This window comes from Dama dama, chromosome 5, assembly GCF_033118175.1.
Source record: "Dama dama isolate Ldn47 chromosome 5, ASM3311817v1, whole genome shotgun sequence".
Classification (NCBI taxonomy): Eukaryota; Metazoa; Chordata; class Mammalia; order Artiodactyla; family Cervidae; genus Dama; species Dama dama.
Genome location: NC_083685.1, coordinates 65,442,109 through 65,467,010, shown reverse-complemented (window position 1 = coordinate 65,467,010; position 24,902 = coordinate 65,442,109). Strand labels below are relative to the sequence as shown.

The following is a 24,902-nucleotide window of genomic DNA, read 5'->3' as shown; positions in this document are numbered from 1 at the left end:
TGTTTTGGACAGGCACTGGAAAAGAACACTTCTTGAATGTCTATTTCATAACCAGGCACATATAAAATCCAGAAATAATATCTCTTGTAATGCTTATCCAAATCCTGTAAGTCAGATTTTTTTAAAATCCAAATTTGCAATACAAGGCTATCAAGGCTTAAGAAAGTCATGTAATTTGCCAAAAGTCAAACAGTTAACAAGCTACAGAACTGGTATTCCAGAGTTAAAGTTCACGTTGTCCACTGACAGACAAGCAGGGGGCGGAACGGGGACAGTACTGCACACGGCCTTCAAAACACCGCCTGTGACAAACTGTTGCATAATCTTGGGAACAAATGTAGAAAATGGGTTGGATGATAATATTTTTGGAAAAGAGATTTCTGTTGTCGTCAAAGGGCTCTCTATTCTTCAGTGACTGGCTGAAGAAACAGAAGATGATGCTGGGAGTGACAACAAATACACTGAATGATGGGGTCCCTCCAAGTTGTAGCTCAGTTCCCATTCTCTCTTTGGAGACAGCCTCCATTTTCTTTTCCTTTCAGTTCTTATATTATGTACCGTACGACACAATGGTTCAAAATTGTACCAAACAATTTATGACTGCCTAAAGGCTGACATGGCAAATAGATGGGGAAACAGTGGAAACAGTGGCTGACTTTATTTCTCTGGCTCCAAAATTACTGCAGATGGTGACTACAGCCATGAAATTAAAAGACGCTTACTCCTTGGAAGGGAAGTTATGACCAACCTAGACAGCATATTAAAAAACAGAGACATTACTTTGTCAACAAAGGTCTGTCTGGTAAAGGTTATGGTTTTTCCAGTGGTCATGTATGGATGTGAGAGTTGGACTGTGAAGAAAGCTGAGCACCGAAAAATTGATGCTTTTGAACTGTGGTGTTGGAGAAGACTCTTGAGAGCCCCTTGGACTGCAAGGAGATTCAACCAGTCCATCTTAAAGGAGATCAGTCCTGAGTGTTCACTGGAAGGACTGATGTTGAAGCTGAAACTCCAGTACTTTGGCCACCTGATGCGAAGAGCTGACTCATTTGAAAAGACCCTGATACTTGGGAAAGATTGAGGGCAGGAGGAAAAGGGGACGACAGAGGATAAGATGGTTGGATGGCATCACTGACTTGATAGATATGGGTTTGGGTGGACTCTAGGAGTTGGTGATGGACAGGGAGGCCTGGTGTGCTGCGGTTCACGGGGTTGGAAAGAGTTGGACACGACTGAGCAACTGAACTGAACTGAACTGAAAGGCTGACAAGTGTAGAGTCTTCTCTTGTGTTGTTGGAAGAAGGTGTTTGCCATGACCAGTGCGTTCTCTTGGCAGAACTCTATTAGCCATTGCCCTACTTCATTCTGTGCTCCAAGGCCAAATTTGCCTGTTATTCCAGGTGTTTCTTGACTTCCTACTTTTGCATTCTAGTCCCCTATAATGAAAAGGACATCTTTTTTGGGTGTTAGTTCTAGAAGGTTTTGTAGGTCTTCATAGAACTGTTCAACTTCAGCTTCCACAACAACACAAGAGAAGACTCTACACATGGACATCACAAAATGGTCAATACCAAAATCAGACTGATTACATTCTTTGAAGCCAAAGATGGAAAACCTCTATACAATCAGCAAAAACAAGACCAGGATCTAACTATGGCTCAGATCATGAACTCCTTATTGCCAAATTCAGACTTAAATTGAAGAAAATAGGGAAAACCACTAGACCATTCAGGTATGACCTAAATCAAATCCCTTATGATTATACAGTGGAAGTGAGAATAGATTTAAGGGACTAGATCTGATAGACAGAATGCCTGATGAGCTATGGATGGAGGTTCATAACATTGTACAGAAGACAGGGATCAAGACCATCCCCAAGAAAAAGAAATGCAGAAAAGCAAAATGGCTATCTGAGGAGGACTTAGAAATAGCTGAGAAAAGAAGAAAAGTGAAAGCAAAGGAGAAAAGGAAAGATATACCCATTTGAATGCAGAGTTCCAAAGAATAGCAAGGAGAGATAAGAAAGCCTTCCTCAGTGATCAGTGCAAAGAAATAGAGGAAAACAATAGAATGGAAAAGACTAGAGATCTCTTCAAGAAAATCAGAGATACTAAGGGAAAATTTCATGCAAAGATGGGCTCAATAAAGGAAATAAATGATAGGGACCTAACAGAAGCAGAAGATATTAAGAAGAGGGGGCAAGAATACACAAAATTGTACAAAAAAGATCTTCACGACGCAGATAATCATGATGGTGTGATCACTCACCTAGAGCCAGACATCCTAGAATGTGAAGTCAAGTGGGCCCTAGGAAGCATCACTACGAACAAAACTAGTGAAGGTGGTGGAATTCCAGCTGAGCTATTTCAAATCCTAAAAGATGATGCTGTGAAAGTGCTGCACTCAATATGCCAGCAAATTTGGAAAACTCAGCAGTGGCCACAGGACTGGAAAAGGTCAGTTTTCATTCTAATCCCTAAGAAAGGCAAACTACCGCACAACTGCACTCATCTCACACGCTAGTAAAGTAATGCTCAAAATTCTCCAAGCCAGGCTTCAACAATATGCGAACCGTGAACTTCCAGACGTTCAAGCTGGTTTTAAAAAACGCAGAGGAACCAGAGATCAAATTGTGAACATCCGCTGGATCATCAAAAAGGCAAGAGAGTTGCAGAAAAACATCTATGTCTGCTTTATTGATTATGCCAAAGGCTTTGACTGTGTGGATCACAATAAACTGTGGAAAATTCTGAAAGAAATGGGAATACCAGACCATCTGACCTGTCTCTTGAGAAACCTGTATGCAGGCCAGGAAGCAACAGTTAGAACTGGACACGGAACAAAAGACTGGTTCCAAATAGGAAAAGGAGTACGTCAAGGCTGTAAATTGTCACCCTGCTTATTTAACTTATATGCAGAGTACATCATGAGAAATGCTGGGCTGGAGGAAGCACAAGCTGGAATCAAGATTGCTGGGAGAAATATCAATAACCTCAGATATGCAGATGACACAACCCTTATGGCAGAAAGTGAAGAACTAAAGAGCCTCGATGAAAATGAAAGAGGACAGTGAAAAAGTTGGCTTAAAGCTCAACATTCAGAAAACTAAGATCATGCATCTGGTCCCATCACTTCATGGCAAATAGATGGGGAAACAGTGGAATCAGTGGCAGGCTTTATTTTTGGAGGGCTCCAAAATCACTGCAGATGGTGACTGCAGCCATGAAATTAAACGACACTTACACCTTGGATGGAAATTTATGACCAACCTAGACAGTATATTAAAAAGCAGAGACATTACTTTGCCAAAAAAGGTCTGTTTAGTCAAGGCTATGGTTTTTCCAGTAGTCATGTGTGGACGTGACACTTGGACTATAAAGAAAGCTGAGTGCAGAAAAATTGATGCTTTTGAACTGTGGTGTTGGAGAAGACTCTTGAGAGTCCCTTGGACTGCAAGGGGTTCCAACCAGTCCATCTTAAAGGAGATCAGTCCTAGGTGTTCATTGGAAGGACTAATGTTGAAGCTGAAACTCCAATACTTTGGCCACCTGATGTGAAGAACTGACTCATTGGAAAAGACCCTGATGGTGGGAAAGATTAAAGGTGGGAGGAGATGGGAACAGAGGTTGAGATGGTTGGATGGCATCACTGACTCGATGACATGAGTTTGGGTAAATTCTAGGAGTTGGTGTTGGACAGGGAGGCCTGGCGTGCTGCAGTCCATGGGGTCGCAAAGAGTTGGGCAAGACTAAGCGACTGAACTGAACTGAAAGGCTGACATGAATTGTTTTCTATCATTTCCATGTATCTGTCTTATTTGGTAGGGACAATGTGTTATAATTCTTTTTCTCCCATATCATTGTCTATCATAGAAGGAACTTGCTAAACCACAATCTGTAGGCTAATTTGGGAAATACAAATTGCCTCAATAGCCTTTTATAAAGATGGTTGTTTTTTTGAATTGAGGTAAACCTGATGATATTTTAAAAAAGAAAATAAAAGCATTACCCATGACATTTCTCACAGAACTGGAACAAATAATCCAAAACTTATATGGAACTATAAAAGACTCAGAATTGCCAAAGCAATATTGAGGAAAGAAAACAAAGCAGGAGGCATAACTCTCCCAAACTTTAGACAAAACTACAAATCTACAGTAATCAAAACAGTGGTATTGGTACAAAAGCAGACAGATGGATCAGTGGAACAGAATCGCCAGTCCAGGAATAAACCCATACACAAAGGTGGTGGTGGTGGTTTAGTCGCTAAGTCCTTTCCAATTCTTGCGACCCCATGTACTGTAGCCCACCAGGCTCCTCTGTCCATGGGATTTCCCAGGCAAGAATACTGGAGTGGGTTGCCATTTCGTTCTTCAGGATCCTGACCCAGGGATTGAACCCACATCTCCTGCATTGCAGGCAGATTTTTTATTGCTGAGCCACCAGGGAAGCCTGCACACCAAAAGGAGGCAAGGATGTAAAACTGGAAAAAAGATAGTCTCTGCAGAAAGTGGTGCTGGGAAAGTTGGACAGCTGCACATAAATCAATGACGTCAGAACACACCCTCACACTGTGCACAAAAATAAACTCAAAATGGCTCAAAGACTTAAACATAAGACATGACACCATAAAACTCCGACAAGACAGCATAGGCAAAACATTCTTCGACATAAATTGCAACAGTGATTTTCTTAGGTCAGTCCCCCAAGGCAACAGTAATAAAAACAAAAATAAATAAATGGGACCTAATCAAACTTACAAGCTTCTGTACAGTAAAGGAAACCATAAAAAACACAGATACAAATGAAAAGACAATCTATGGAATGGGAGAAAATATTTGCAAATGAGGCAACTGACAAGGACTTACTCTCCAAAATATACACACAGCTCATACAACTCAACCACCAAATAAAACCCAATCGAAAAATGGGCAGAAGATGTTAACAGACATTTCTCCAAAGAAGACATACAGATGGCCAGTGAATACATGAAAAGACAGTCAACATCATTAGTAATTAGAGAAATGCAAATCAAAACTACAACGAGGTAACACCTCACACCAGTCAGAGTGGCCATCATTAAAATGTCTACAAATAACAGATGCTGGAGAGGATGTGGAGAAAAGGGCATCCTCCTTCACTGCTGGTGTGAATATAAATTGTACAGCCACTATGGGGAACCGTATGGAGGGTCCTCAAAAAACTAAAACTAGAGCTACCACATGATCCAGTAATCCCACTCCTGGGCACATACCCAGACAAATCTATAATTCAAAAAGATATACACAACCCTATATTTGTATGTGCGTGCTCAGTTGCTTCATTTTTATCCAACTATTTGTGACCCCATGGACTGTAATCCACCAGGCTCCTCTGTCAGTGGGATTTTCCCAGCAACAATACTGGAGTGGGTTGCCACGCTCTCCTCCAGGGGATCTTCCTGACCCAGGGATCGAACCTGGGTCTCCTGCATCTCCTGCACTGCAGGCAGATTCTTTACCACTGAACCACTGGAGAAGCCCACCTAGGCTCACAGCAGCACTGTTTACAAGAGCCAACATATACAAACAACCTAAATATCCATGAACAGATGAGTGGATAAAGGAAAGGTAGTACATATATACAGTGGAATACTATTCAGTCATAAAAAGGATGAAATAATGCCATTTGCAGCAACATGGATGCAACTAGAGATTATCATACTAAATGAAGTCAGAAAGGGAAAGACAAATACCATACAATATCACTTATATGTGGAATCTAAAATATGGCACAAATGAACCTACTTACAAATCAGAAACAGACTCATGAACACAGAGAACAAACTTGGGGTTGCCAAAGGGGAGAAGGACAGGATTGGGAGTTTGGAGTTAGTAGATGCAAACTATTACATTTAAAATGAATACACCACAAGGTCCTACTGTATAGTACAGGGAACTATATCCAACCCCCTGGGATAAACTATAATGAAAAAGCGTATTTAAAAGAATGTAATTTAAAAAAACAACTGAGCAAACTAATTGCTTTATAAAATAAAGCCATGATATACATGAGTAGATTTATGACAATATCACTGTGATTCTTGCTTCATTAAACTTAGATGTAACAAAGTTAAGATGTTCTGCACATGAAAAACTGTTGAACATTTTATTGAATCTGTGAGACCCCCCCAAAAAAGACAATTTCATCTTGTATTTCCTATTCCTTCTCTCAACTGGTCAGTTGTAGTTAATCTTACCTTAAACTTCCCATCTGATGAGAAGATGCTAACCCATTTATTATCATAATCAGCAATGATTATGTCCCCACTGGGATGCACAGCTACTCCTGTGGGACGCTGTAGCTGCCCAGGAGAGCGTCCTCGTATGCCAAAACGACTTTTGAACTGTCCATCATTGGAAAATATCTGAAAAACAAATTACATTCATTGCAATGTGAACAGAAACCATCAGGAAAAAAACAGGGAAGAATATCTGTCATAAGGACTACAGGGCAGAACATACAAAGCCTATTTGAAGTAAAGCCTACACACACATGATAAGCTTCCCTTTCTTTTCTTGCATCTTAAGCCTTAAGTAGGAAACTGCATCTGTATTTATTTTATCAATATAAGTTGTTAAAGGTATACAATTAGGAGCCATACCTGCACACACTGGTTGTTACTGTCAGCAATCAATATCTTTCCACTTGTAGATGCTGCTACCCCTTGAAGATTTGTGAATTCCCCTTTGTTTCTTCCTTTGGTACCTAAAAATAAATGATAAAACCAGAGAAAATTAGGGACTTCCTTGGTGGTCCACCGGTTAAGACTCCACGCTTCCATTGCAGGGGGCACGGGTTTGATCCCTGGCTGGGGGACTAAGATCCTATGTGACACATGGAGTAACCAAAAAAAAACAAAACAAACAAATACCACAGAAGATTAAACAATAGAGAGTTAGATTTCTCAGTTATAGCAAGAGAATTATTCAGTCCTCTGTAAGTAGCCTGAGAATGCAATGTTTTTTAAATTACACTTTAAAAAAAGAGAAACCCTTCCCACTGACCTAATCCATAGTCTACTAAACTTGTCTTTCAGACCAATAAAGTCTTTGCAACATCACGTTATGGGGGGCAAATACCAATCTTTTCTAATTAACCTGTGGCTGCAGACTACTGTGATTAAAATATACTTAGATTCCACAAAGACATGATTATAAAAACTAATTACAATATTGAGGATATTTAGTAGCCTGAGGGTCTTATTTTGGGGTTGTGCCAAAATCCCTTCTCCAATTCAGCAGTTTTTAGAAACCTGGACACTTGACTTCCAGCACATTTAACTAACTACAAGGTCACAGGTGTTATAAAACCAGCAGGCTGATATTCAACCACTGGAGTTATCTACAAACTATTTTCAAAGACTCAGTATCTCATTAAGCTTCTCTCTCCTGTAAAAGGTATCCTGACATGCTTTCTAGATTAAATAAATAAGAAAGGCAAAAGAAAATTAATTAATGTAAGAAAATTAATCAATGTAAGTAACAGCCTCATCCTTCCTAGAGTTTTTTACCAAAGAGATGAAGTAGGAGAGAAAAAAAGCTTAAAGATGTCTACGGTTAACAGATGTTTGTTTCTATTTCAAAAGAAGTAAATAAATAAAATAACTTATTTTAATAGGACCATGTAAATATTAAAGGATGGAAATAAACTTTGCTCAGAAACGACTGGGAAGGAGGTTTAAATTTTCACAGTTGGAGAGCCAGAGCTAGGCCTCAGTTTTTTAATTTCATTTACATTCAAAAGAGTAACTTGATATTTGTTTTTAGACGTCAATGCAATTCCCCAGGAGAGCAAAAAGAGGCTGGCAGTGGCCAATGTCAAGGCCCTATTGAGGTTGCTTAAGAACAGGGAGATTCTTCAGAAACTGGTTTCTGCATTTAGGAAGTGAAACTGTGACAGAATTAAACTCAGAACAAAATCGACAACAGAATCGCTGGGTGAATCATCTTCTCAGCTGGTTCTTATCAAATCCACAAGATAGTTGTTTCATTGAGATCCTGGGTCCAAACACGATGACTCATGATCTCTGTCTCTTTTTATAACATGAAATAAAAATCTGAGGCCCAGATCCTCAAAAGAACGTCTTCCACACTGTAGGACAAACAGTTCTATTTAATTTCGGATGTTTCAGAAAAGACGATCTTTATACTTATCTGCACAAAATCCCTAGAATATGAAGGTACATGGGATCAGCTAATATTTTAAAAATGGTGTGCTGATATCTGTGTGGGGGGAGGGGCATGAAAAGGGGTGGCAGGCCCTTGAAAGAGGTACGTGCCAACATGGTATTTGCTTTTGGGCATTCCTTCTTAAGTCTGAATAACAGCTGATTAACAGGTACAGCAAAATGAAAGCAACAATTCTTCTAAAATGCTCAGTTTATACTTTTTAAAAGGCAGTGGGGGCAAGGCCAGGGTCTCGTGAGAATAAAAGCTTAATTTATCAAAAACGTTGATAAACAAAAGCATGGAAGTTATTAGCAAGATAAGGAACTGAGGACCAAATAAAGAAACATAATAAAAGAGAGTCCTACCAGTGGACTGGAAAAGAAGTGACTGTAAGGAAAACCCAGGCCGTTTTGTAAAACTGGAAGTTTACCCATGGCCCAGAGGGAATGCAGGCAGAGGAAAGAAACATTGAGAACAGGATGGGAGTAAGAGGCACTGGGCCGAGTAGATGAGCGTTGGTTTGCTGTTCTTAAGCCTGCCTGTTGCCCTCTTTTACTTAACTTCTGGCCCATCCTGCCAACAGTGTCTGTGAGTCTCTCAGTCGTGTCCGACTCTTTGCAACCCTCTGGACTATACAGTCCATGGAATTCTCCAGGCCAGAATACTGGAGTGGGTAGCCTTCCCTTCTACAGGGGATCTTCCCCACCCAGGGATTGAACCTAGGTCTTCCGCATTGCAGGCGGATTCTTTACCAGTTGAGCCACAAGGGAAGCCCCATCCGTGCTCCGTGATCCGTGCTAAGGACAAAGCCTATTCTATTCAGAGAAGACTCTGCAGGCAGCAGCAGTTGAGGTTTGAAAGGAAGGAAAAGATAGAGACTAGTGCTTTAGTAGATGTTCAGCGGTTCCTCTGTTAAAAAGATTTAATTGTCTTTCTGAAAAAATAGAGGTGATGCAGAAGGAGGGGAATATCTGAGCAAAAAAATATGGACACCTTTTTTTTTTCTTTGCAGAAATAAACACACATTTTTGAGGGTCAGTAGAAATGGGAAACAACTGTATAGGGGATGGTCAGACATATAATTGGACTCTGTATCAATATCGTTTGGAACAAGCGGAAAGAAGACTCTGCCAGTTTGAAACGGAAGCGAGACGGTTCGTACATGCTCTGAGAGGAAAGCGTCTACAATGCAGAGGACCACACTGCTGGGGGAGGTCCTCCCACCCCCACCACACCCCAGGCGATGTGCCGGCCCAACTGTCACTCTTGGTCTCAAGTTAACAAGAGCCTGAGATCGCTGCCGCACACGTCAACAAAATCTCAGGGCTGGAGGCACATCTGTTAGATGGCTTATATATTTTTTTTAAAAATTAGATGGAACAGGCATTGCCATTTCCTGAGAATTAAAGGAAATCCAGCAGTATACTTGAGGGACAACTCATGCTGACTATTTTTATAAGGAAAATCTTAATGTTGAGTAATGATATGCACAGAATCATTATGCTGAAATGCCCAAAGTCCAAGTGTTTAAAAGTGTCTTGGGTCCAAAATAAGCAGAAATTCCAGAAGTTAGAAATAATTTGGAGTGATGTGTTCCTTTTCAATATATTTAGTAAGACTATTTAGTCCAAAGAAAAATGTCTAGCCCGCCACAACGTATTCTATTTAGGAAAACCAGTTCTTTCACAACAAATATAAGTGAAGCATAAAACACATATAGTCATCATAAAATCTTTCTCTATCTAACAGCTACATCTGGGCTATAAAATGAGTAATGTGAGTTTCTAAAGTAATTATAAACTATTTGGCAACAATTCCATAAGATAATTATACTTGTTTCCCCCAGATTTTAAACTAGTCTATGAAGCACAGAATGACTTTTTATCAGCTTCTTATCCATGCTCCTGCCCATGCCTCTAGGAAGATTACAGAAGTAAGGTAATAAGTTCCTAGGCTGAAATAGGGGATCACAATTGCAAATTTCTTCTCACTCCCACTCCAACCTAGTAAGAAAATTAACGCTAAATACACCTAGATACGTAGGTAACGCAAAAGGACAAAACAGCCAGACACAGGGTTTAACACGGGATTTTCAACCAAGTAGGTGCTTAACATATATTTGCTGAATGAATGGGTCTCTAAATGAAATATGAATGACCGAGTAAATGACAACCCACATTATGTCATGGGAAAAGGAAGTGTTCAGTAATACTGATAGCACTTTCATTCATATACATTCTCTGACGTACTCCCTGTCACAACCCCAAGAGTCATCAGCAGGATAAACATCATCATTCCATTTTAAAGATGAGGAATTGAAGCTAGACATATCACAGAGTCAGCAAAGGGACAGAGCAATGAATAAAACCTGGTTCTCCTAACCCTTTACAAAATACATATTTTTAATACATACATTGCTTCTCTCTAATTGGGTATCAGGTTTCTGAGGTGAGGACAACTATTCTTTGGGTTCACATAAGCCATGCTTGCTACATAAAAATTTTTGAGGAAATTCCATTTTAACTGGTTCACTGTCTCCCTTATTAAACTATGAGCTCCCCAGGGGAAGCTGCAACATCTGTCCTGTTCTCTGCTGCAGCTTACAATACAGTGCGGCGTCTGGTACTTGGTAAATAGCAGTGGCATCTTTCCACATGTGAAATGCAAGAGACGTTCCCAGGGATGAGTTTCTCAAGGAGTGGGTTTCCTATAAAAACATCAGTTGCCAAATTAGCACACTCTCCTTCCTCAGAGACTTTAGAGAGGGAAGATGATGCTTTGCAGAAATGAGGCAGGGAAGAGGGGCATAAATTATCCTATCTTCCTGTAAAGCCTCTGAACTCATGCTAAGTGATTTTATACAGCCATCTGCTATCACAAGAAAGCGCACTGATCTGGAGTACAAATGAATGGTTCATTCACCACTTCCCAAGGACTCATTAAGGTATGCTGGATGAATTGCATAACTTGAAACGATTCATCTGTAATTCTTTCATTCCCTCCCACCTCTTCAGCTTCCCCTTTGTTCAGTGCTTTTCTTAAATAGCTCACAAAACCAACTCACAGCTTTTAGTCAGCAAACTCTGACAGTGCAGGGAAAAACAATCTCTTGATGTTTTAAGGCTTTATCAACAGATGCACTAAGCCACTTGCCTGTACTCCTTCAGGTTTGTTTTCCAATTTAACATTAGAGTAAGACAATAATTGACTCACAGTGGGCATGTTATGTTTTCATGTGTGGGAGGTGTCAAGTATCTCAACTTTGGAAAACTGCAGAAGTTGAAGGACATTTCAGATGAAGAGGAACTGCCGTGCAATTAAAAAGGCAGGGGTCTCAGAGTCACAGGTGGCTTGGTTCCTACTTGGGCTCTCCCGAGCCTCCACTCCTTCAGAGCTAAGGATGATTATATGTGGTCCTGGTAATTTGGTTTGTGAGGGTCAAGAGCTGTAGGCTGGGGAGGAGCTCTGATTTCTACCACTGGCCCTTTCTACTGTGTAAGAGCTCCCCTTATGCTGATTTCAATGAATTCAGTAAAGCTGCAGATACAAAATTAACATACAAAATTCAGTAGCGTTTCCATACATTAACAATGAATTTTCTGAAAAAGAAACAACTTGATTCCACTGATAATAGCATCAAAAACAATAAAGTACTTAAAAATAAATTTAACCACAGAGCTAAAAGATTTCTTATCTGAAATCTACAAGATATTAATGAAAGAAATTGAAAAAGACACAAAGTGGAAAGATATTCCATATTCATGGATTGGAAGAATTAATATTGTTAAAATGTCAATACTACCAAAAGACATCTACAGATTCAATGCAATCCCTATCAAGAGTCCAATGGTATTTTTTACAGATGTTAAAAAACACTTCTAAAATCTATATGGAACCACAAAAGACCCTGAATGGTCAAAGAAATTCTGAGGAAGAGGAACAAAACAGGAGGCCTCACATTCCCTGATTTCAAGCTATAATGTAAAGCTATTGAAATCAAAATAGTATAGTATTGGCATTAAAAACCAATAGACCACAACAGAATTGAGCCCAGAAAAAATACCCAAATATATACAGTCAACTGATATTTTGACAAAGGTGCCAAGAAAAGACAGTGGCTTCAACAAATGGTGCTAGGATAATTGAATACTCACATAAAAGGATGAAACTGGACCTCTGTCTTACATCATAGACAAAAGTTAACTAGAAAGGGATTAAAGATTTAAATATAAGTCCTGAACTCAGGTCTTGTTTCTTCCTAGAAGAAAACACAGGAATAAAGCTCCCTGACATGAGCATTGGTGAAGATTTTTTGGATAGGACACCTAAGGCATGAGCAAAGAGTGCAAAAATAAAGAAGCAGGACCATATCAAACTAAAAAGCTTTTGACAGCGAGCAAAAGAAACCATCAGCAATGTGAAAAAACAAAAAGTGGAACGGGAAAAAATATTTCACACTATGTATCTAATAAGGGGTTAATATCCAAAATATATAAAGAACTTACACAATTCAACAGCAACAAACCAAATAACCCAATTACAAACTAGGGGAAAGACCTGAATACGTACTTTTCCAAAGAACAATCACAAAGGTCACATGAAAAGAAGCTCAAGGTCACCAGTTATCAGGAAAATGCAAATTAAACCCACAGTAAGACGCCCCTCATGCCTGTCAAAACGGTCACATCCAAAAGACGGAGCAAATATGGTGGCATGCTCAACTAAAGATCCCTCATGCTGCAGTGAAGACCTGGCCCAGGTAAATAAACTAAACAGACGAACGGGGGCACGGATGTAGACTACTGGGCCTCGTGCACGCCTGGTAAACTGGTAAAGTCACTATGGAAAAACTGCATAAAGGATCTCTGAAAAGAAAACACAGAACTACCATTATGATCCAGCTTTTCCACTTCTGGGTATGCTCCATGTCTGGCTGAATAGTGTGACTACTGTTCAGCTATAAAAGGGAGAAAATCCTACCATTTGCGACAACATGGGCGGGCCTTGAATGCATTTCACTGGCTGAAGTCAGTCAGTGAGACACAGACCAACACTATATGATCTCACTCACACGTGAAATCTAAAGCAAAACGAAGCAGGACTTCCCTGGTGGTACAGTGGTTAAGAATCCTCCTGCCAATACAGGGACACAGGTTCAATCCCCAATCTGGGAAGATCCCACTCGCCGCAGGGCGACCAAGCCTGGGAGCTAGAGCTCCTGAGCCCACGCGCTGGGGCCTGCGTGCGGCAACTCCTGAGCTTGCATTCCTAGAGCCTGTGGTCTGCAACAAGAGAAAGCGCGCAACGAGAAGCCTGTGCACCACGCCTAGGGCGCAGTCTCTGCTTGTCACGACTAGAGAAACCCCGAGCAGCAGTGCAGACCCAGTGCAGCCAAAAATAATAAATAAATAAAATGAAGACAAAACAGAACTCACACTAAAGAGATCAGACTTGTGGTTACCAGGGGCAGGAGGGTCGGAGAGAGGCAGCCAGAGATGAAGTAACTTCCCTGACTGTGTGGTTTTGACAGTGTCACTGCTGGGGCTGGAGCCAGGGCCAGCCCGCCTCCGTGCCCACAGCCTCGACCATTCACTCTTCACCCTTGCATCCCTGCATCACTCGAGTCAAACAGCCTGACGCTCCGTTGGGTCCTCAAGCCCTGCCTGCTCCCTCCTAAGAATGTTAGGAATCTGCATTTCCTCTCCACTCGCCGCATCACTCAACTCCAGCACTTGCAACAGCTCACATGACCGCTGCAACAGGAAGCAGCCCCCTGCCTCCTGGGGAACACTGCCAGTAGATCCCTAGGCTCTCTGGAAATCAATGTCTCAGTAAGTCACCACATCACACCACGCTGTTCAGTGCCCTCCCCTTCATCCACACCATGACGGTTCTCAAACCTCAGCGTGCAGAAGGGTCGTGGGGCTGGAGGCATGCAGATTCCTGGTCCCGTCCCCGGAGATTCTGATTCTGTAAATGCAGTTCAGAATCCAGGAATTCTCATTTTTGCCAAGCACCCCAAGGACCTCAAGTGGTTTATGGGAAACACAGGTGTACAGAACAAAGTTTCTGCTTAGCAAGGAAACAACTTCTTCTTTGCTCTCTTCACTTTATTTCACGCTTCAGGTAATGGAATCATTATGGTTCCTGGAACTACTCAGTGTCTGATCTTCTTCCCCTTCACCTAAACCTCCCCTTTCCTCCTTCTAACTGGCAGACTCTTTCTCCTTCAAAGCCGGCTTAGGTTTAGGTGTCATCTCGAGAACCTTCCTTAACTCCCTGCTACCTGTCAGCCTCCCCATCCCGCCTGCTTCTGAAGGTGCTCATTCTGAAGGTACCACATCTGTCATGTCTGTCCCCTTCTAGACTGTGGCCTCCCCTAGGTCAGGCTCAGGATCTGAGCACTGCCGCCTGGCCATGCGTTGGGCACACAGTAGAAGCTCAAACAGCAGAGTCCCATTTAACTAGGGGGCTGGATGATCAGGGAGGAGAGGGGAAAGGAAAGTCAAAACTACCCTGGAAAATCTTCTATTATCCAGAAAGTAATAGTTCACTTGCACAAAGAGACACAGGTGTTCAGGCATGTACACAACATAGCTGTCATGTATCTGCCCTTGCGTATCTGTTATAAGCCGAACTGTATCTCCACACAATCCATATGCTACAGTCCAGTCTCAACCTCCAGTACCTCAGAATGTAACTGTTTTTGGAGTTAAGATCTTTAAAGCTGATTAACTTAAAACAAGACCCTAATCCAATATGACTGGTGTCCTTATGAGGAGAGGGAGAAACACCAGGAGTGTGTGAGCAGAAGGGGGAGCCTTCAGAGGACAAAGCAGCAAGCAGGCAGAGGCCTCCGGGGAAACCAAGCCCGCCGCCTCCTTGAGCCTGGGCTTCAAGCCTCCAGACTGTGAGAAAATCAATCTCAGTCTGTGGTACTGTTATGGCGGCCCTAGCAAACAGAGACATCATCTTTACTTCATTAACAAACGTGGACTTAGTGCTATATGCCATGGACTGTTCTCAGTGCCTCATAAACGTCTAAACACTTAAACACTTCCCCCCGTGCCCGTGAATCTCCAAGGGTGCATGTCTCAATGGGTAGAAGGGGAGAAGAGGGGGTCCTCTTCCCCTGGGGCGGGGCCCGGCATTCAGAATATAACTTGGGAAAAAACCCCTAAGAGACATGTCTCTTTCCTCAGGTGAGATTCACAGGTGGAATGGTGACGATTGAAAATAACAATAGTAAAAGGACGGTCATCTTTAACTCAGCAGTTACTGCACATAGGCAAATGCCAGCCCTAAGAATTTCTTCTTGTTTCACACCCACGGCAACTTAAGAATTAGGTAAGATTTCATTGCCTTTATTTTAGTGGAGGAAACTGGGTTAAGAAGGGAGAATCAGAATCTGGCCCAGATCTGGCCCTCTCTCCACTCAGCACACTGCCTGGGAAGTGGACCTGGTAACTTGGCTGGGGGAGGGGAGATTCCAAATGCAAGACTGAGTTAGCTCTTGATGCAGATCAATGGGGAGCAGCAAGGTCAATTGTTTTGGAAGAAGAGGCAGCAGGGAACATCTAACAGCCTTAATAACAGCTCGTGCAAAAACAATGGCTGTGGATTATTTAGCTCTTCCAACGTGCCAGGCATTAAGCTTGGAACTTTGAACAGTTCTGAGAAGCAGATATTTTTATCTTTTCTTTTTATGGACATGGAAACTGAAGCCCAGGGAAGCTGGGAGACCTGCCCAAAGTTGAAGCAAGTGGCAGAACCAGAGTGGCAGGCCTGGGAGGCTCCAATCCTGTGCCACCCAGCCCACCCCCTCTGCTTTGGCAAGTGTCTCAACAGCCTCTGCACCCAACTGCACAAATGGCCGGTGAATGGACCAGGGCCTCCACGCACTGAGAAGGGAGCCTGCTTGCTGGATCACAGTCTTTACCAAGATCTATCCTAAAGAATAATAAATATAGAGTATTAAATAATAAAGAGAAATGAATAATAAAAAGAGCAGCTCTTGCCCAAGAATGTTCCAAGGAGCCTTATTTTCCCAAGATGTCCACAGGAAAAGTGCTATGGTCAGAAGAGCTTGGAAGTGTTTTATCCCTCCACTGCCTGTGAGACCTACAGTGTACATCAGCAGATTCTAAAGGTACACAGTAAAAAAAAAAATAATAATCTGTTTCCCTCACTTAAGCTAAGCTTTCCCCAATCTGTCTGAACCACAGAACCGTTTTTCTACATGTGTCAGTGACCATACCTTGAAGACCTTTTTAGAGATACTGCAGTGGAGGACTGAACAGGCAGAAAGAGAAGCAAGTGGAGCCACTTTTGGATATAGTAGCTAACATGTAGACTTTTTTTTCTTAAGAATTATCAAATTGTGAGGACCTCCCTGGCTGTCCAGTGCTTAAGACTCCATGCTATCAATGCAGGGGGCCTGGGTTTGATACCTGGTCACATGCCACATGGCTTGCCACAAAATAAAAAAAATTTAAAAATATATAATAAAAGAATTAGTAAAGTGTTGGTTGTTTTATTTAGTTTGTTTAGAAAATAAACAGCTTTAAAAAATTGGAGGCCATAAAGCTGACAAGGGAAGGACAATTTGCATTCCCAAATCTCTTGGTTCATCCTAAGCCATTCTGCTTCCATCCCAACCCCATTCTATTCTCCAGGTTTCCACCCACCCACCCTCTTAAGGCTGCTCTCCAGCTACACGCAGATGGATATAACCACAGCTTGCAATGCACCATGCCCCTTATCCCCAGGTCTTAACAGTGTGGAAGCAGTGAGAAGCATCAGACCCTCTGCCCACAGTTACCTCCTGCGCTGGCACATTCCAGAGAAACACGTTATGTTATTTGATAGAAGCATGTCTCTGCCTTTGCGTTAGGCAGAAGTACTCTAAAAACATTATTCCCATGGGGGGAAAATATTGCCAATATTTCCTCTAAAATGTGCAGATTATGTACACACTGCTATATTTAAAATGGATAACCAAAAAGGACCTACGGTATAGGAAAGGGAACTGTGTTCAGTATTATGCAACAAAAGAATCTGAAAAGAAGAGATACATGTATATGTGTAACTGAATCACTTTGTTGTAACCTGAGACTGACATTGTTAATCACCTACATTCCAATATGAAATAAAAAGCTGGAAAAAAAAAATGCTACAAAAAAAAGTCCAGATTAGAGTGCTGTATTTTTCTAATTCTCTTTCTGCTTATTTTCAGTTTCTGATTTTCCATAATACATAAGCAGCGCTGGCGTGTTGAGAGGAGGAGAGGAAGAAGGAGAGGGGGGAGGGAGGAAGAGCGAGCAGGGAAGGAGGAGGGGAGAGGGAGGAGGAGAAGGACACAAACCTCCGGAGAAGCCTGCACGAGCTCACCTAATAAAATACACCAGTTTATCTCCCACACCGTCAGCCCAAGTTGCAGTTGCGACCTGCCAAGTTGCAAGTCGCGACACTTCCCCAGTCCCCCCTTGAGCCAAGCAAAATCCCGCGTGCAGACGCAGCGCCTCTGGCCCCTTACCCACGCGGAAGATCAGGTCGTCTTCGATGGGGTTCTCTTTTCGCTTCCCGGTGCTGTACATGCTGGCGGGCCTCTTGACAGCCTTCTGCTTCACATGGCCGCTGCCGGGGGACTTCACGCGCCGCTTCACGCCCTCGGTGGTGGGGGACACATCCGCCGAGCGGATCACCTTCAGCTTGAACGGGCTGCCGCGGATGTGCTGGTCGTAGAGGCGCAGCGACAGCGTGAAGTCGCCCTCCTTCTGCACGGTGTAGAGGAACTCGTACGTGCCGTTCTTGTTGTCCAGGATCTCCCCGTCGGCCACGCTGCCGTCCGGCGTGCTCAGCTCCGCCGTCAGGTAGGCGTTGCCCGTCTTGCACAGCTCGCCGTCTTTGTCCTTGGTTGTTATGGTAACGGACATGGGCTGCCCGATGATGGTCTGCCGCAGCCCCTCGCCCGTCGCCACCGTCTCGGAGGCGACGGCGTTGGTGGTCAGAATCGTCCCGAGGTTGTGGATGGACTTTTTGAGCCCCTCGGTCTCCACGATGAAGTCCAGCTGGTCGTTCTCTCGCGGGTGCAGCGGGAAATCCTGGTCCGCCAGCTCGTTGAGCTTCTCGCTCATCTGCTTCTTCACCAGCAGCACCTCCGTCTCCGTGCCGTGGTTGAGGGCCTGCGCCGTGAAGCTGCTGCAGCTCTTGATGCTCTCCTGGCCCTCGAGCAGGGTGTCCAGCTGCGACTGGAGGACCTGCGGGGAGAGCAAGCCGCTGAGCGCCGCCCGTGGCGGGCCTGGGGCGAGGGGGGTTCCGTTTAACCCAGCGAGCCCGGCTGTGAAGCTAAATCCTAAGTCGCCTTCCCAGGCCCTTCTCTTTCCCGTCCTCCTCGCCCCATCTCTCCCACACACATTTCTGGGATCATGTGTCTGGGGTGAGCAGAAACGTCACCGAGAGCTTGGCAGCCAGAGTGCTATGCCTGACATCTGAAGTATTCATTACTCAGTTTCTTTCCCTAATGTTCAAAGTTCCCCTGTCATCACCTCAAGGAACAGAAACCAGACAAATAATAGCTCCACCTCTGAATATCGGAAGCTTTCAGCCCTGGTTTTGTGATGGGACGTGCAGAGTTAAACGGAGGCTGCAGTCATGGTTCACTCTGAACTTGACTAACAGGTTGGTGTGGGTGAGAGAGTCATTAAGAGACTATTAGACATTATAATTAAGGAAGGAAAACAATCCAGTTTAACCCTAAATCCTGAAAGTATTACTTTATATTCAGCCTTGCCTTTTATATAGTCAAGTTATAAAGTGGTACTTAAGGCCACAGAATCATAGTTTTGGTGAAAACAGGAAGGAAAACATAGCTGGAAATAGGGAAAAATATGCTGTTAAGTAAAAGCTACTCTTTACCAAACAACAGTGACACTTAAAAACCCATTTGAGTCCACTTTGCTGCTGTGGAACCCAGGAAGCTGGCGTCGGGGAGGCCCGGGACCAAGCCTCCTGTGGAGGACCTGCACGACAGGAGTCTTACCTTGTGTTTGAGGCCATAGTTGACTTCCAGCTCCATGAGCAGCACACTCTTGCGCACGTTTAAAGTCTTCTGGAGTTCATCAAAGGTAGAATGGATGTCATCCACAATACTGGCCTTTTGGTTGGTTAACTGATGGATGATTTCCGAGATGAACTGAAGAGCAGAATCTATTTCTGGGAGCCTGGAGGACAGTTGGCAGAGGTCGTTATTCTAGTAATATCCACAGGGAAATAGTAAGAACAAAAACTATCCAAACACTATATTTTGCCAAGCAACATTTTCTATACCTTTCATCATCTTGAAAAAGTAATAACTGAAGAACAGAATGATAAGACATGCCATAATTACTGACTTTGAGAAAAGAGATTTTGAGGATCCATGTCTATTTCAATCTACCTCAGTCATTTATTTTTAATAATTGATGGTACAAAACCTCGAAGCTCTCTGAACCCCTGGGCTTTTTCTCCCACTCTAAATCAGGCACACTCTACAGTGGACAAGCACAAGGTCCTACTGTATAGCCAGAGAGCTATATTCAGAATCCTATGACGCAGCCAAATGGAAAAGATTATTATGCATCGCAGGATGTTTAACACCATCCTTTCCTCTACTCCCCACCCCCCCCACAGCTGTGACATTGTCTCCAGACATCGCCGATGTCCCCTGGGGGACATCATGGTCCATGGCTGAGGACCACTGTTCTAAATAGACAGCTATATCTTTTTCCCCAATCACATGAAAAACTTACCCAAGCTCGGAGTTTCCTGTGAACTTCTTGCAAGTTTCCAAATTCTTTTAATTAGTACAGAATAGCCACACTTTTCTCACTTCAACTATTGGTAAAGATTTATTTTCAGCTGGTTGTTTATTTCCTCCCTTTGATCTTTCTCATGCATCACACAGCTACCCTGTTCCTTCGTCTCCTTGCCAAATAAAGAGCCTGGAGGCAAGGAAGTAGAAGGAAAACTGAGCAGTCGCTGCTCGGGACCATTTTGCTGGGCTCAAGCAGAGAGGAGCCAGTCACAGTTGGCATAATGGCCTGTAAGTGAGTCAAGAACAGTAGCTAAGAAAGGCTCTTCAGACAGCCTGGTTTCAGGCACAAATTTCAGAGATCTGAGAGCGTTTTCCTCGAGTATATTTTCTTCATTTGATCATACGAAGGTGCTGAAAGAAAAGCCTACTTATAACAAGGGGATTGGAATTTTACCAAGGGGCAAGGCATCACCCTTATCGCTCACCAGTTTATGACCACAGAGTTGTGATCAAAGGAGAATTTACTTGGGTGACATGAACCTTCTGTCCCACTGGGACATGAAATCCGGAGGCCACAGGTGGCCAGCCATGGCGCGGAGGGAGGCGTGCACACCTTTTGTTGACGGCGTCCAGCTGCACCTGGAGCGAAGCCTTGTGCTGCTCCACCACGTCCTTGAGGGGCACGGTGGGGTGCTCTGCGTGCTCCCCCTCCGTGCACTCCCGACACATGGCGGTCTCGCAGGACTGGCAGTAGAAGTCCATCACCTGCGGACGACACAAGAGCGGTTCCCGTTCTCAGCCACTGACCGAGCACTGACCAGGCACTGGGTCTTCCCCAGCACGCTCTCAGTAATGCCCACAGCCTCCCCAGGATGTGGACAGTGTTACATCCAGCGTCACAGGAGAAAAGGAAAGATAAACTTTTGTGTGCCAGGTCTCAGACAGAGGTGGATCAGACTCCAGGGCAGCTGCTACAGTCGTTAACCCAGCTGTACTTGGCCACTGCGGTAAGGCAGAACAGCGCAGTGTTGAGGTTCTCAGATATTTGGGTCTCAGGACTCCTTTGCACTCTTTATAAATGACTGAGCACTTGAAATGCTTTTCGTTTATGTGAGTTATATCTACAGCTACTTATATTAAAAATGGAAACTGAGAAACATTCCAAATATTAATTCATCAAAAGCAAAACTAAGCCCCATTAAGTGTGACCATAAATAATATGATTTATGGAAAGTATATTTTGCAACACAGAAAATCCTGTGAGAAGAATGGCACTGCTTTCTATATTTGTAAATCTCTTCAGGGTCTGGCTTCACAGAAGACAGCTGGATTCTCATACCTGTTCCTCTGTGAAGTCTGTCTTGATAGCACATGCCATACAGTCTCTGGAAAATGCCACTGTATACTCTTGAGAGATTGGGAGTGAAAAAGGTAAATAATGCTTAGTATGATCATACAGTTGTGATCTTGTGGATCCCCTGAAGCGGTCTGGGGACCCATGAGAGTTCCTGGATGGCACCTTGAGAATTGCTGCTGTTTGGATAAGAGATGAGCAGGACAGAACACTTTGCATCCTGGCTCCACCACTTACATGACCTCACCACGTGTCAATTTTCCCTCTGTCAAATGGAGACAATTGTGCAACCTACTAACCTACTTCACAGGGCTGCTATGAGGATTCAGGAGAGTAATTTGCACAAAGAACTCAGATGATGCCTGGCACTGACAAATAGTCCCTAATCAGTAGCAGCGATGATAATGATGATGATATCATTTGCTTACTTGAAAATAAAACCACTTTATCCCGATTAAAGATGAACTCTTGGTAATAATATAACATAAAGCCTGAAAGTTTCTTTGTGAAGGCATTCCCCTTATTCTCTCAGCTGGAAATAACTTCTTCCAATATTGAATTTCCAAAGCACTTTGAAGGGGGGAGGATTTTTTTCTTAAAGTATAACACACATCAAAAAAATGGCATAAATCCTAACACAGATTGATTTTTTCATAAAGTGAATGCAGCCACTAGAGCAATTTTATTCATATCCATTTTATGAAATATTTATAAGATTTTAAGTTACTGAGCACTTAAACACTTTCAACCCAGAGCCTAGGTAACTCCTTACACACAGTAGGTATATAATGATACTGCTGAATGTATGAACCATATGCTGTTTATAAGAGACTCACTTTAGGTTGAAAGTAAAAAGATGGAAAAAGATATTCCATGAAAATAGTAACCAAAAGAGAGCTGGAGCGGCTATTCTAATATTAGACAAAATGGATTGTAAGACAAGTTGTTAGACAGAAAAGGACTATCAACTATCCTTCAATTAAATAAGGACATTAATAATGACAAAATGGTCAATCTGTCAAGAAGAGATGACAATTATTAACAAAGCAAAAACTGATAGAACTGAAGGGGGAAATGGACAGTTCAATAATAATGGTTGGAGATTTCAATATTGAACTTTCAATAATGATAGAACTATTAGATGGAAGATCAGTAAAGAAATAAAGAACTTGAAAAAAAAAAAAAGAAAGAAATAGAGAACTTGAAAAACATAAGCCAACTTGATCTAACATCCACATATAGAACATTCTGTTCAATAACAATGCATTTTTGTCATGTACACATGGAACATTTTCCACAATAAACCATATACAAAAGTCTCAATAAATTTAAAATGACTGAAATCATATAAAGTATCTTCTCTGGCTATAATGGAATGAAATTAGAAATCAGTAACAAGGAAATCTGGAAAATCAACAAATACGTGGAAATTAAATAACATACAGTAAAATAATGAGTCAAAGAAAAAATTACAAGGGAAATTAAAAAATAGCTTGAGATTTTTTATTTAAAAATAACAACATGCCAAAATTTGAGAGACAGTACTCAGAGCAAATTTTATAGTTGTATATGTCTACATTGAAAAAGAAGATCTCAAATCAATAAACTTAAGCTTCCACCTGAAGGAACTAGAAAAAGAAGAACTAAACCCAAAGCAAGCAGAAGAAAGGAAACGAAGATCATAGTGGAGAACAGAAAAATAAGAAATCAATGAAACCAAAAATTGGTTCTTTGTAAAGATCAACAAAATTGACATACTATGGACTGTTGTAGGTCAACAAATTAAATAACCTAGATAAAATGGATAAATTCCTAGAAACAGAAAATCTACCAAAACTAATTCAAAGAAGAAATAGAACACACGAATAGACCTATAAAAGTAAAGAGACTAATCAATATTCAAAAAACCTCCAACAAAGAAAAGTCCTGGGCAAGATGGCTTCATTGGTGATTTCTACCAAAAATTTAAGAATAATTAACACCAATCCTCAAAGTCTTCAAATAGTAGAAGAAAAGGGAACATTCATTCATTCTAATAGGCTGGTAATACACTGACATCAAAGCCAAAAACATCATGGAAAAAGAAAATTATAGACTAATATTCCCTATGAATTAGGTGCAAAAATCCTTTACAAAATACTAGTAAACTTAATCCAGCTGCATATTAAAAGGACTAAACATATATCCAAGTGGAATTTATTTCAGAAATGCAAGGGTGGTCCACATACAATAATCAATATATGTAATACACCATGGTAATAGGATGAAGGGAAGAAAACCCATATGATCATATTAGCAAATGTAAAAAGAGTATTGACAATACCAACATACTTTCATGATAAATATGCTTATCAAATTAGAAGGAAAATTCCTCAACTTGAAAAAGGGAGTTTACAAAAACCCCACAGCTTCTTTAATGGTAATTCACTAAGATCAGAAACAAGAAAAGGATGTCCACTTTTGCCACTTCTTTTTTTTCACTTTTGTCACTTCTATAACAATGTACTGGAAATTTTAACCAGAGCATATAGGAAAGAAAAATAAATAAAATGCATCCAAACAGGAAAAGAAGTAAAAATTTCTCTATTCAGAGAAAATCTCCAAGAATACACACATGCACACACATACATACAATACAATATTAGATCTAACAAATTAATTCAGTAAAGTTTTAGGATACAAGATCAACGAACAAAAATCAGTTGTATTTCTATCCACTAACAACGAAAAATCAAAAACTTAATTTAAGAAAATTCCATTATAATAGCATCCAAAAGAACATAAAATATTTAAAGAATAAATTTAACCAAGAAAGTTTAAGACTTATACACTGAGAATTACAGAATATTGTTGAAAAAAATTAAATAATAATGGAAATAAATGGAAAGATATCTTATACTTATGACTTGGAAGACTTAATATTGTTAAGAGCACAGTATTCCCCAAACTGATCTACAAATTCAATGAAACAGGTATCAAAATTCTAACTTCTTTTTTTCACAGAAGTGAACAAGCTGTTCCTAAACTAATAGAGAATTGCACTGGGACCCTGAATAGCCAAAACAATCTTAAAAAAGAGTTTGAAGAGCGAAATTGGAAGGCTCATATTTCTAAATTTTGAAACTTACTACTAAGCTAGCGTAATTAAAATTGTGTTACCAACCTAAGAACAGGCATATAGATCAATGGAATAGAATTGAGAGTTCAGAAGTAAAACAATACATTTATGGTCAATTGATTCTTGACAAGGATGCCAAGACCACTCAATGAGGGAAACAGTTTTTTCAAGAAATAATTCAAAGCCACTGGATATACAAAAGAATGAAGCTGAAACCTTACTTCACTGCATATATAAAATTTAACTCAAAATAGATTAACAACCTAAATGTAAGGGCTAAAACTATAAAAATCCTGGGAAAAAACCCATAGGGTTAAATCTTCATGACCTTGGACTTGGCACCAGATTCCTGGATATGACACAAAAGCACAGCCAAAATAAAAAAGATAAATTGGACTTTATCAAATTAAAAACTTGTGTATCAAAG

General features: G+C 41.6%; 1 protein-coding gene across 5 annotated transcripts in view; it reads right to left on the bottom strand.

Moving 5' to 3' along the window:
• The window catches only part of TRIM2 (tripartite motif containing 2), a 126,362-nt gene that overhangs the window by 16,636 nt on the left and 84,824 nt on the right, over nt 1–24,902 (bottom strand). For all 5 annotated transcript variants that reach the window (XM_061142528.1, XM_061142531.1, XM_061142529.1 and 2 more), the window contains 5 exons: nt 20,617–20,768; nt 19,251–19,431; nt 17,745–18,468; nt 6,643–6,746; nt 6,238–6,405 (listed from right to left, as the gene is read on the bottom strand). In XM_061142528.1, coding sequence (XP_060998511.1) covers nt 6,238–6,405; nt 6,643–6,746; nt 17,745–18,468; nt 19,251–19,431; nt 20,617–20,768 — 1,329 coding nt within the window. The remainder of the gene's footprint in view (nt 1–6,237; nt 6,406–6,642; nt 6,747–17,744; nt 18,469–19,250; nt 19,432–20,616; nt 20,769–24,902) is intronic.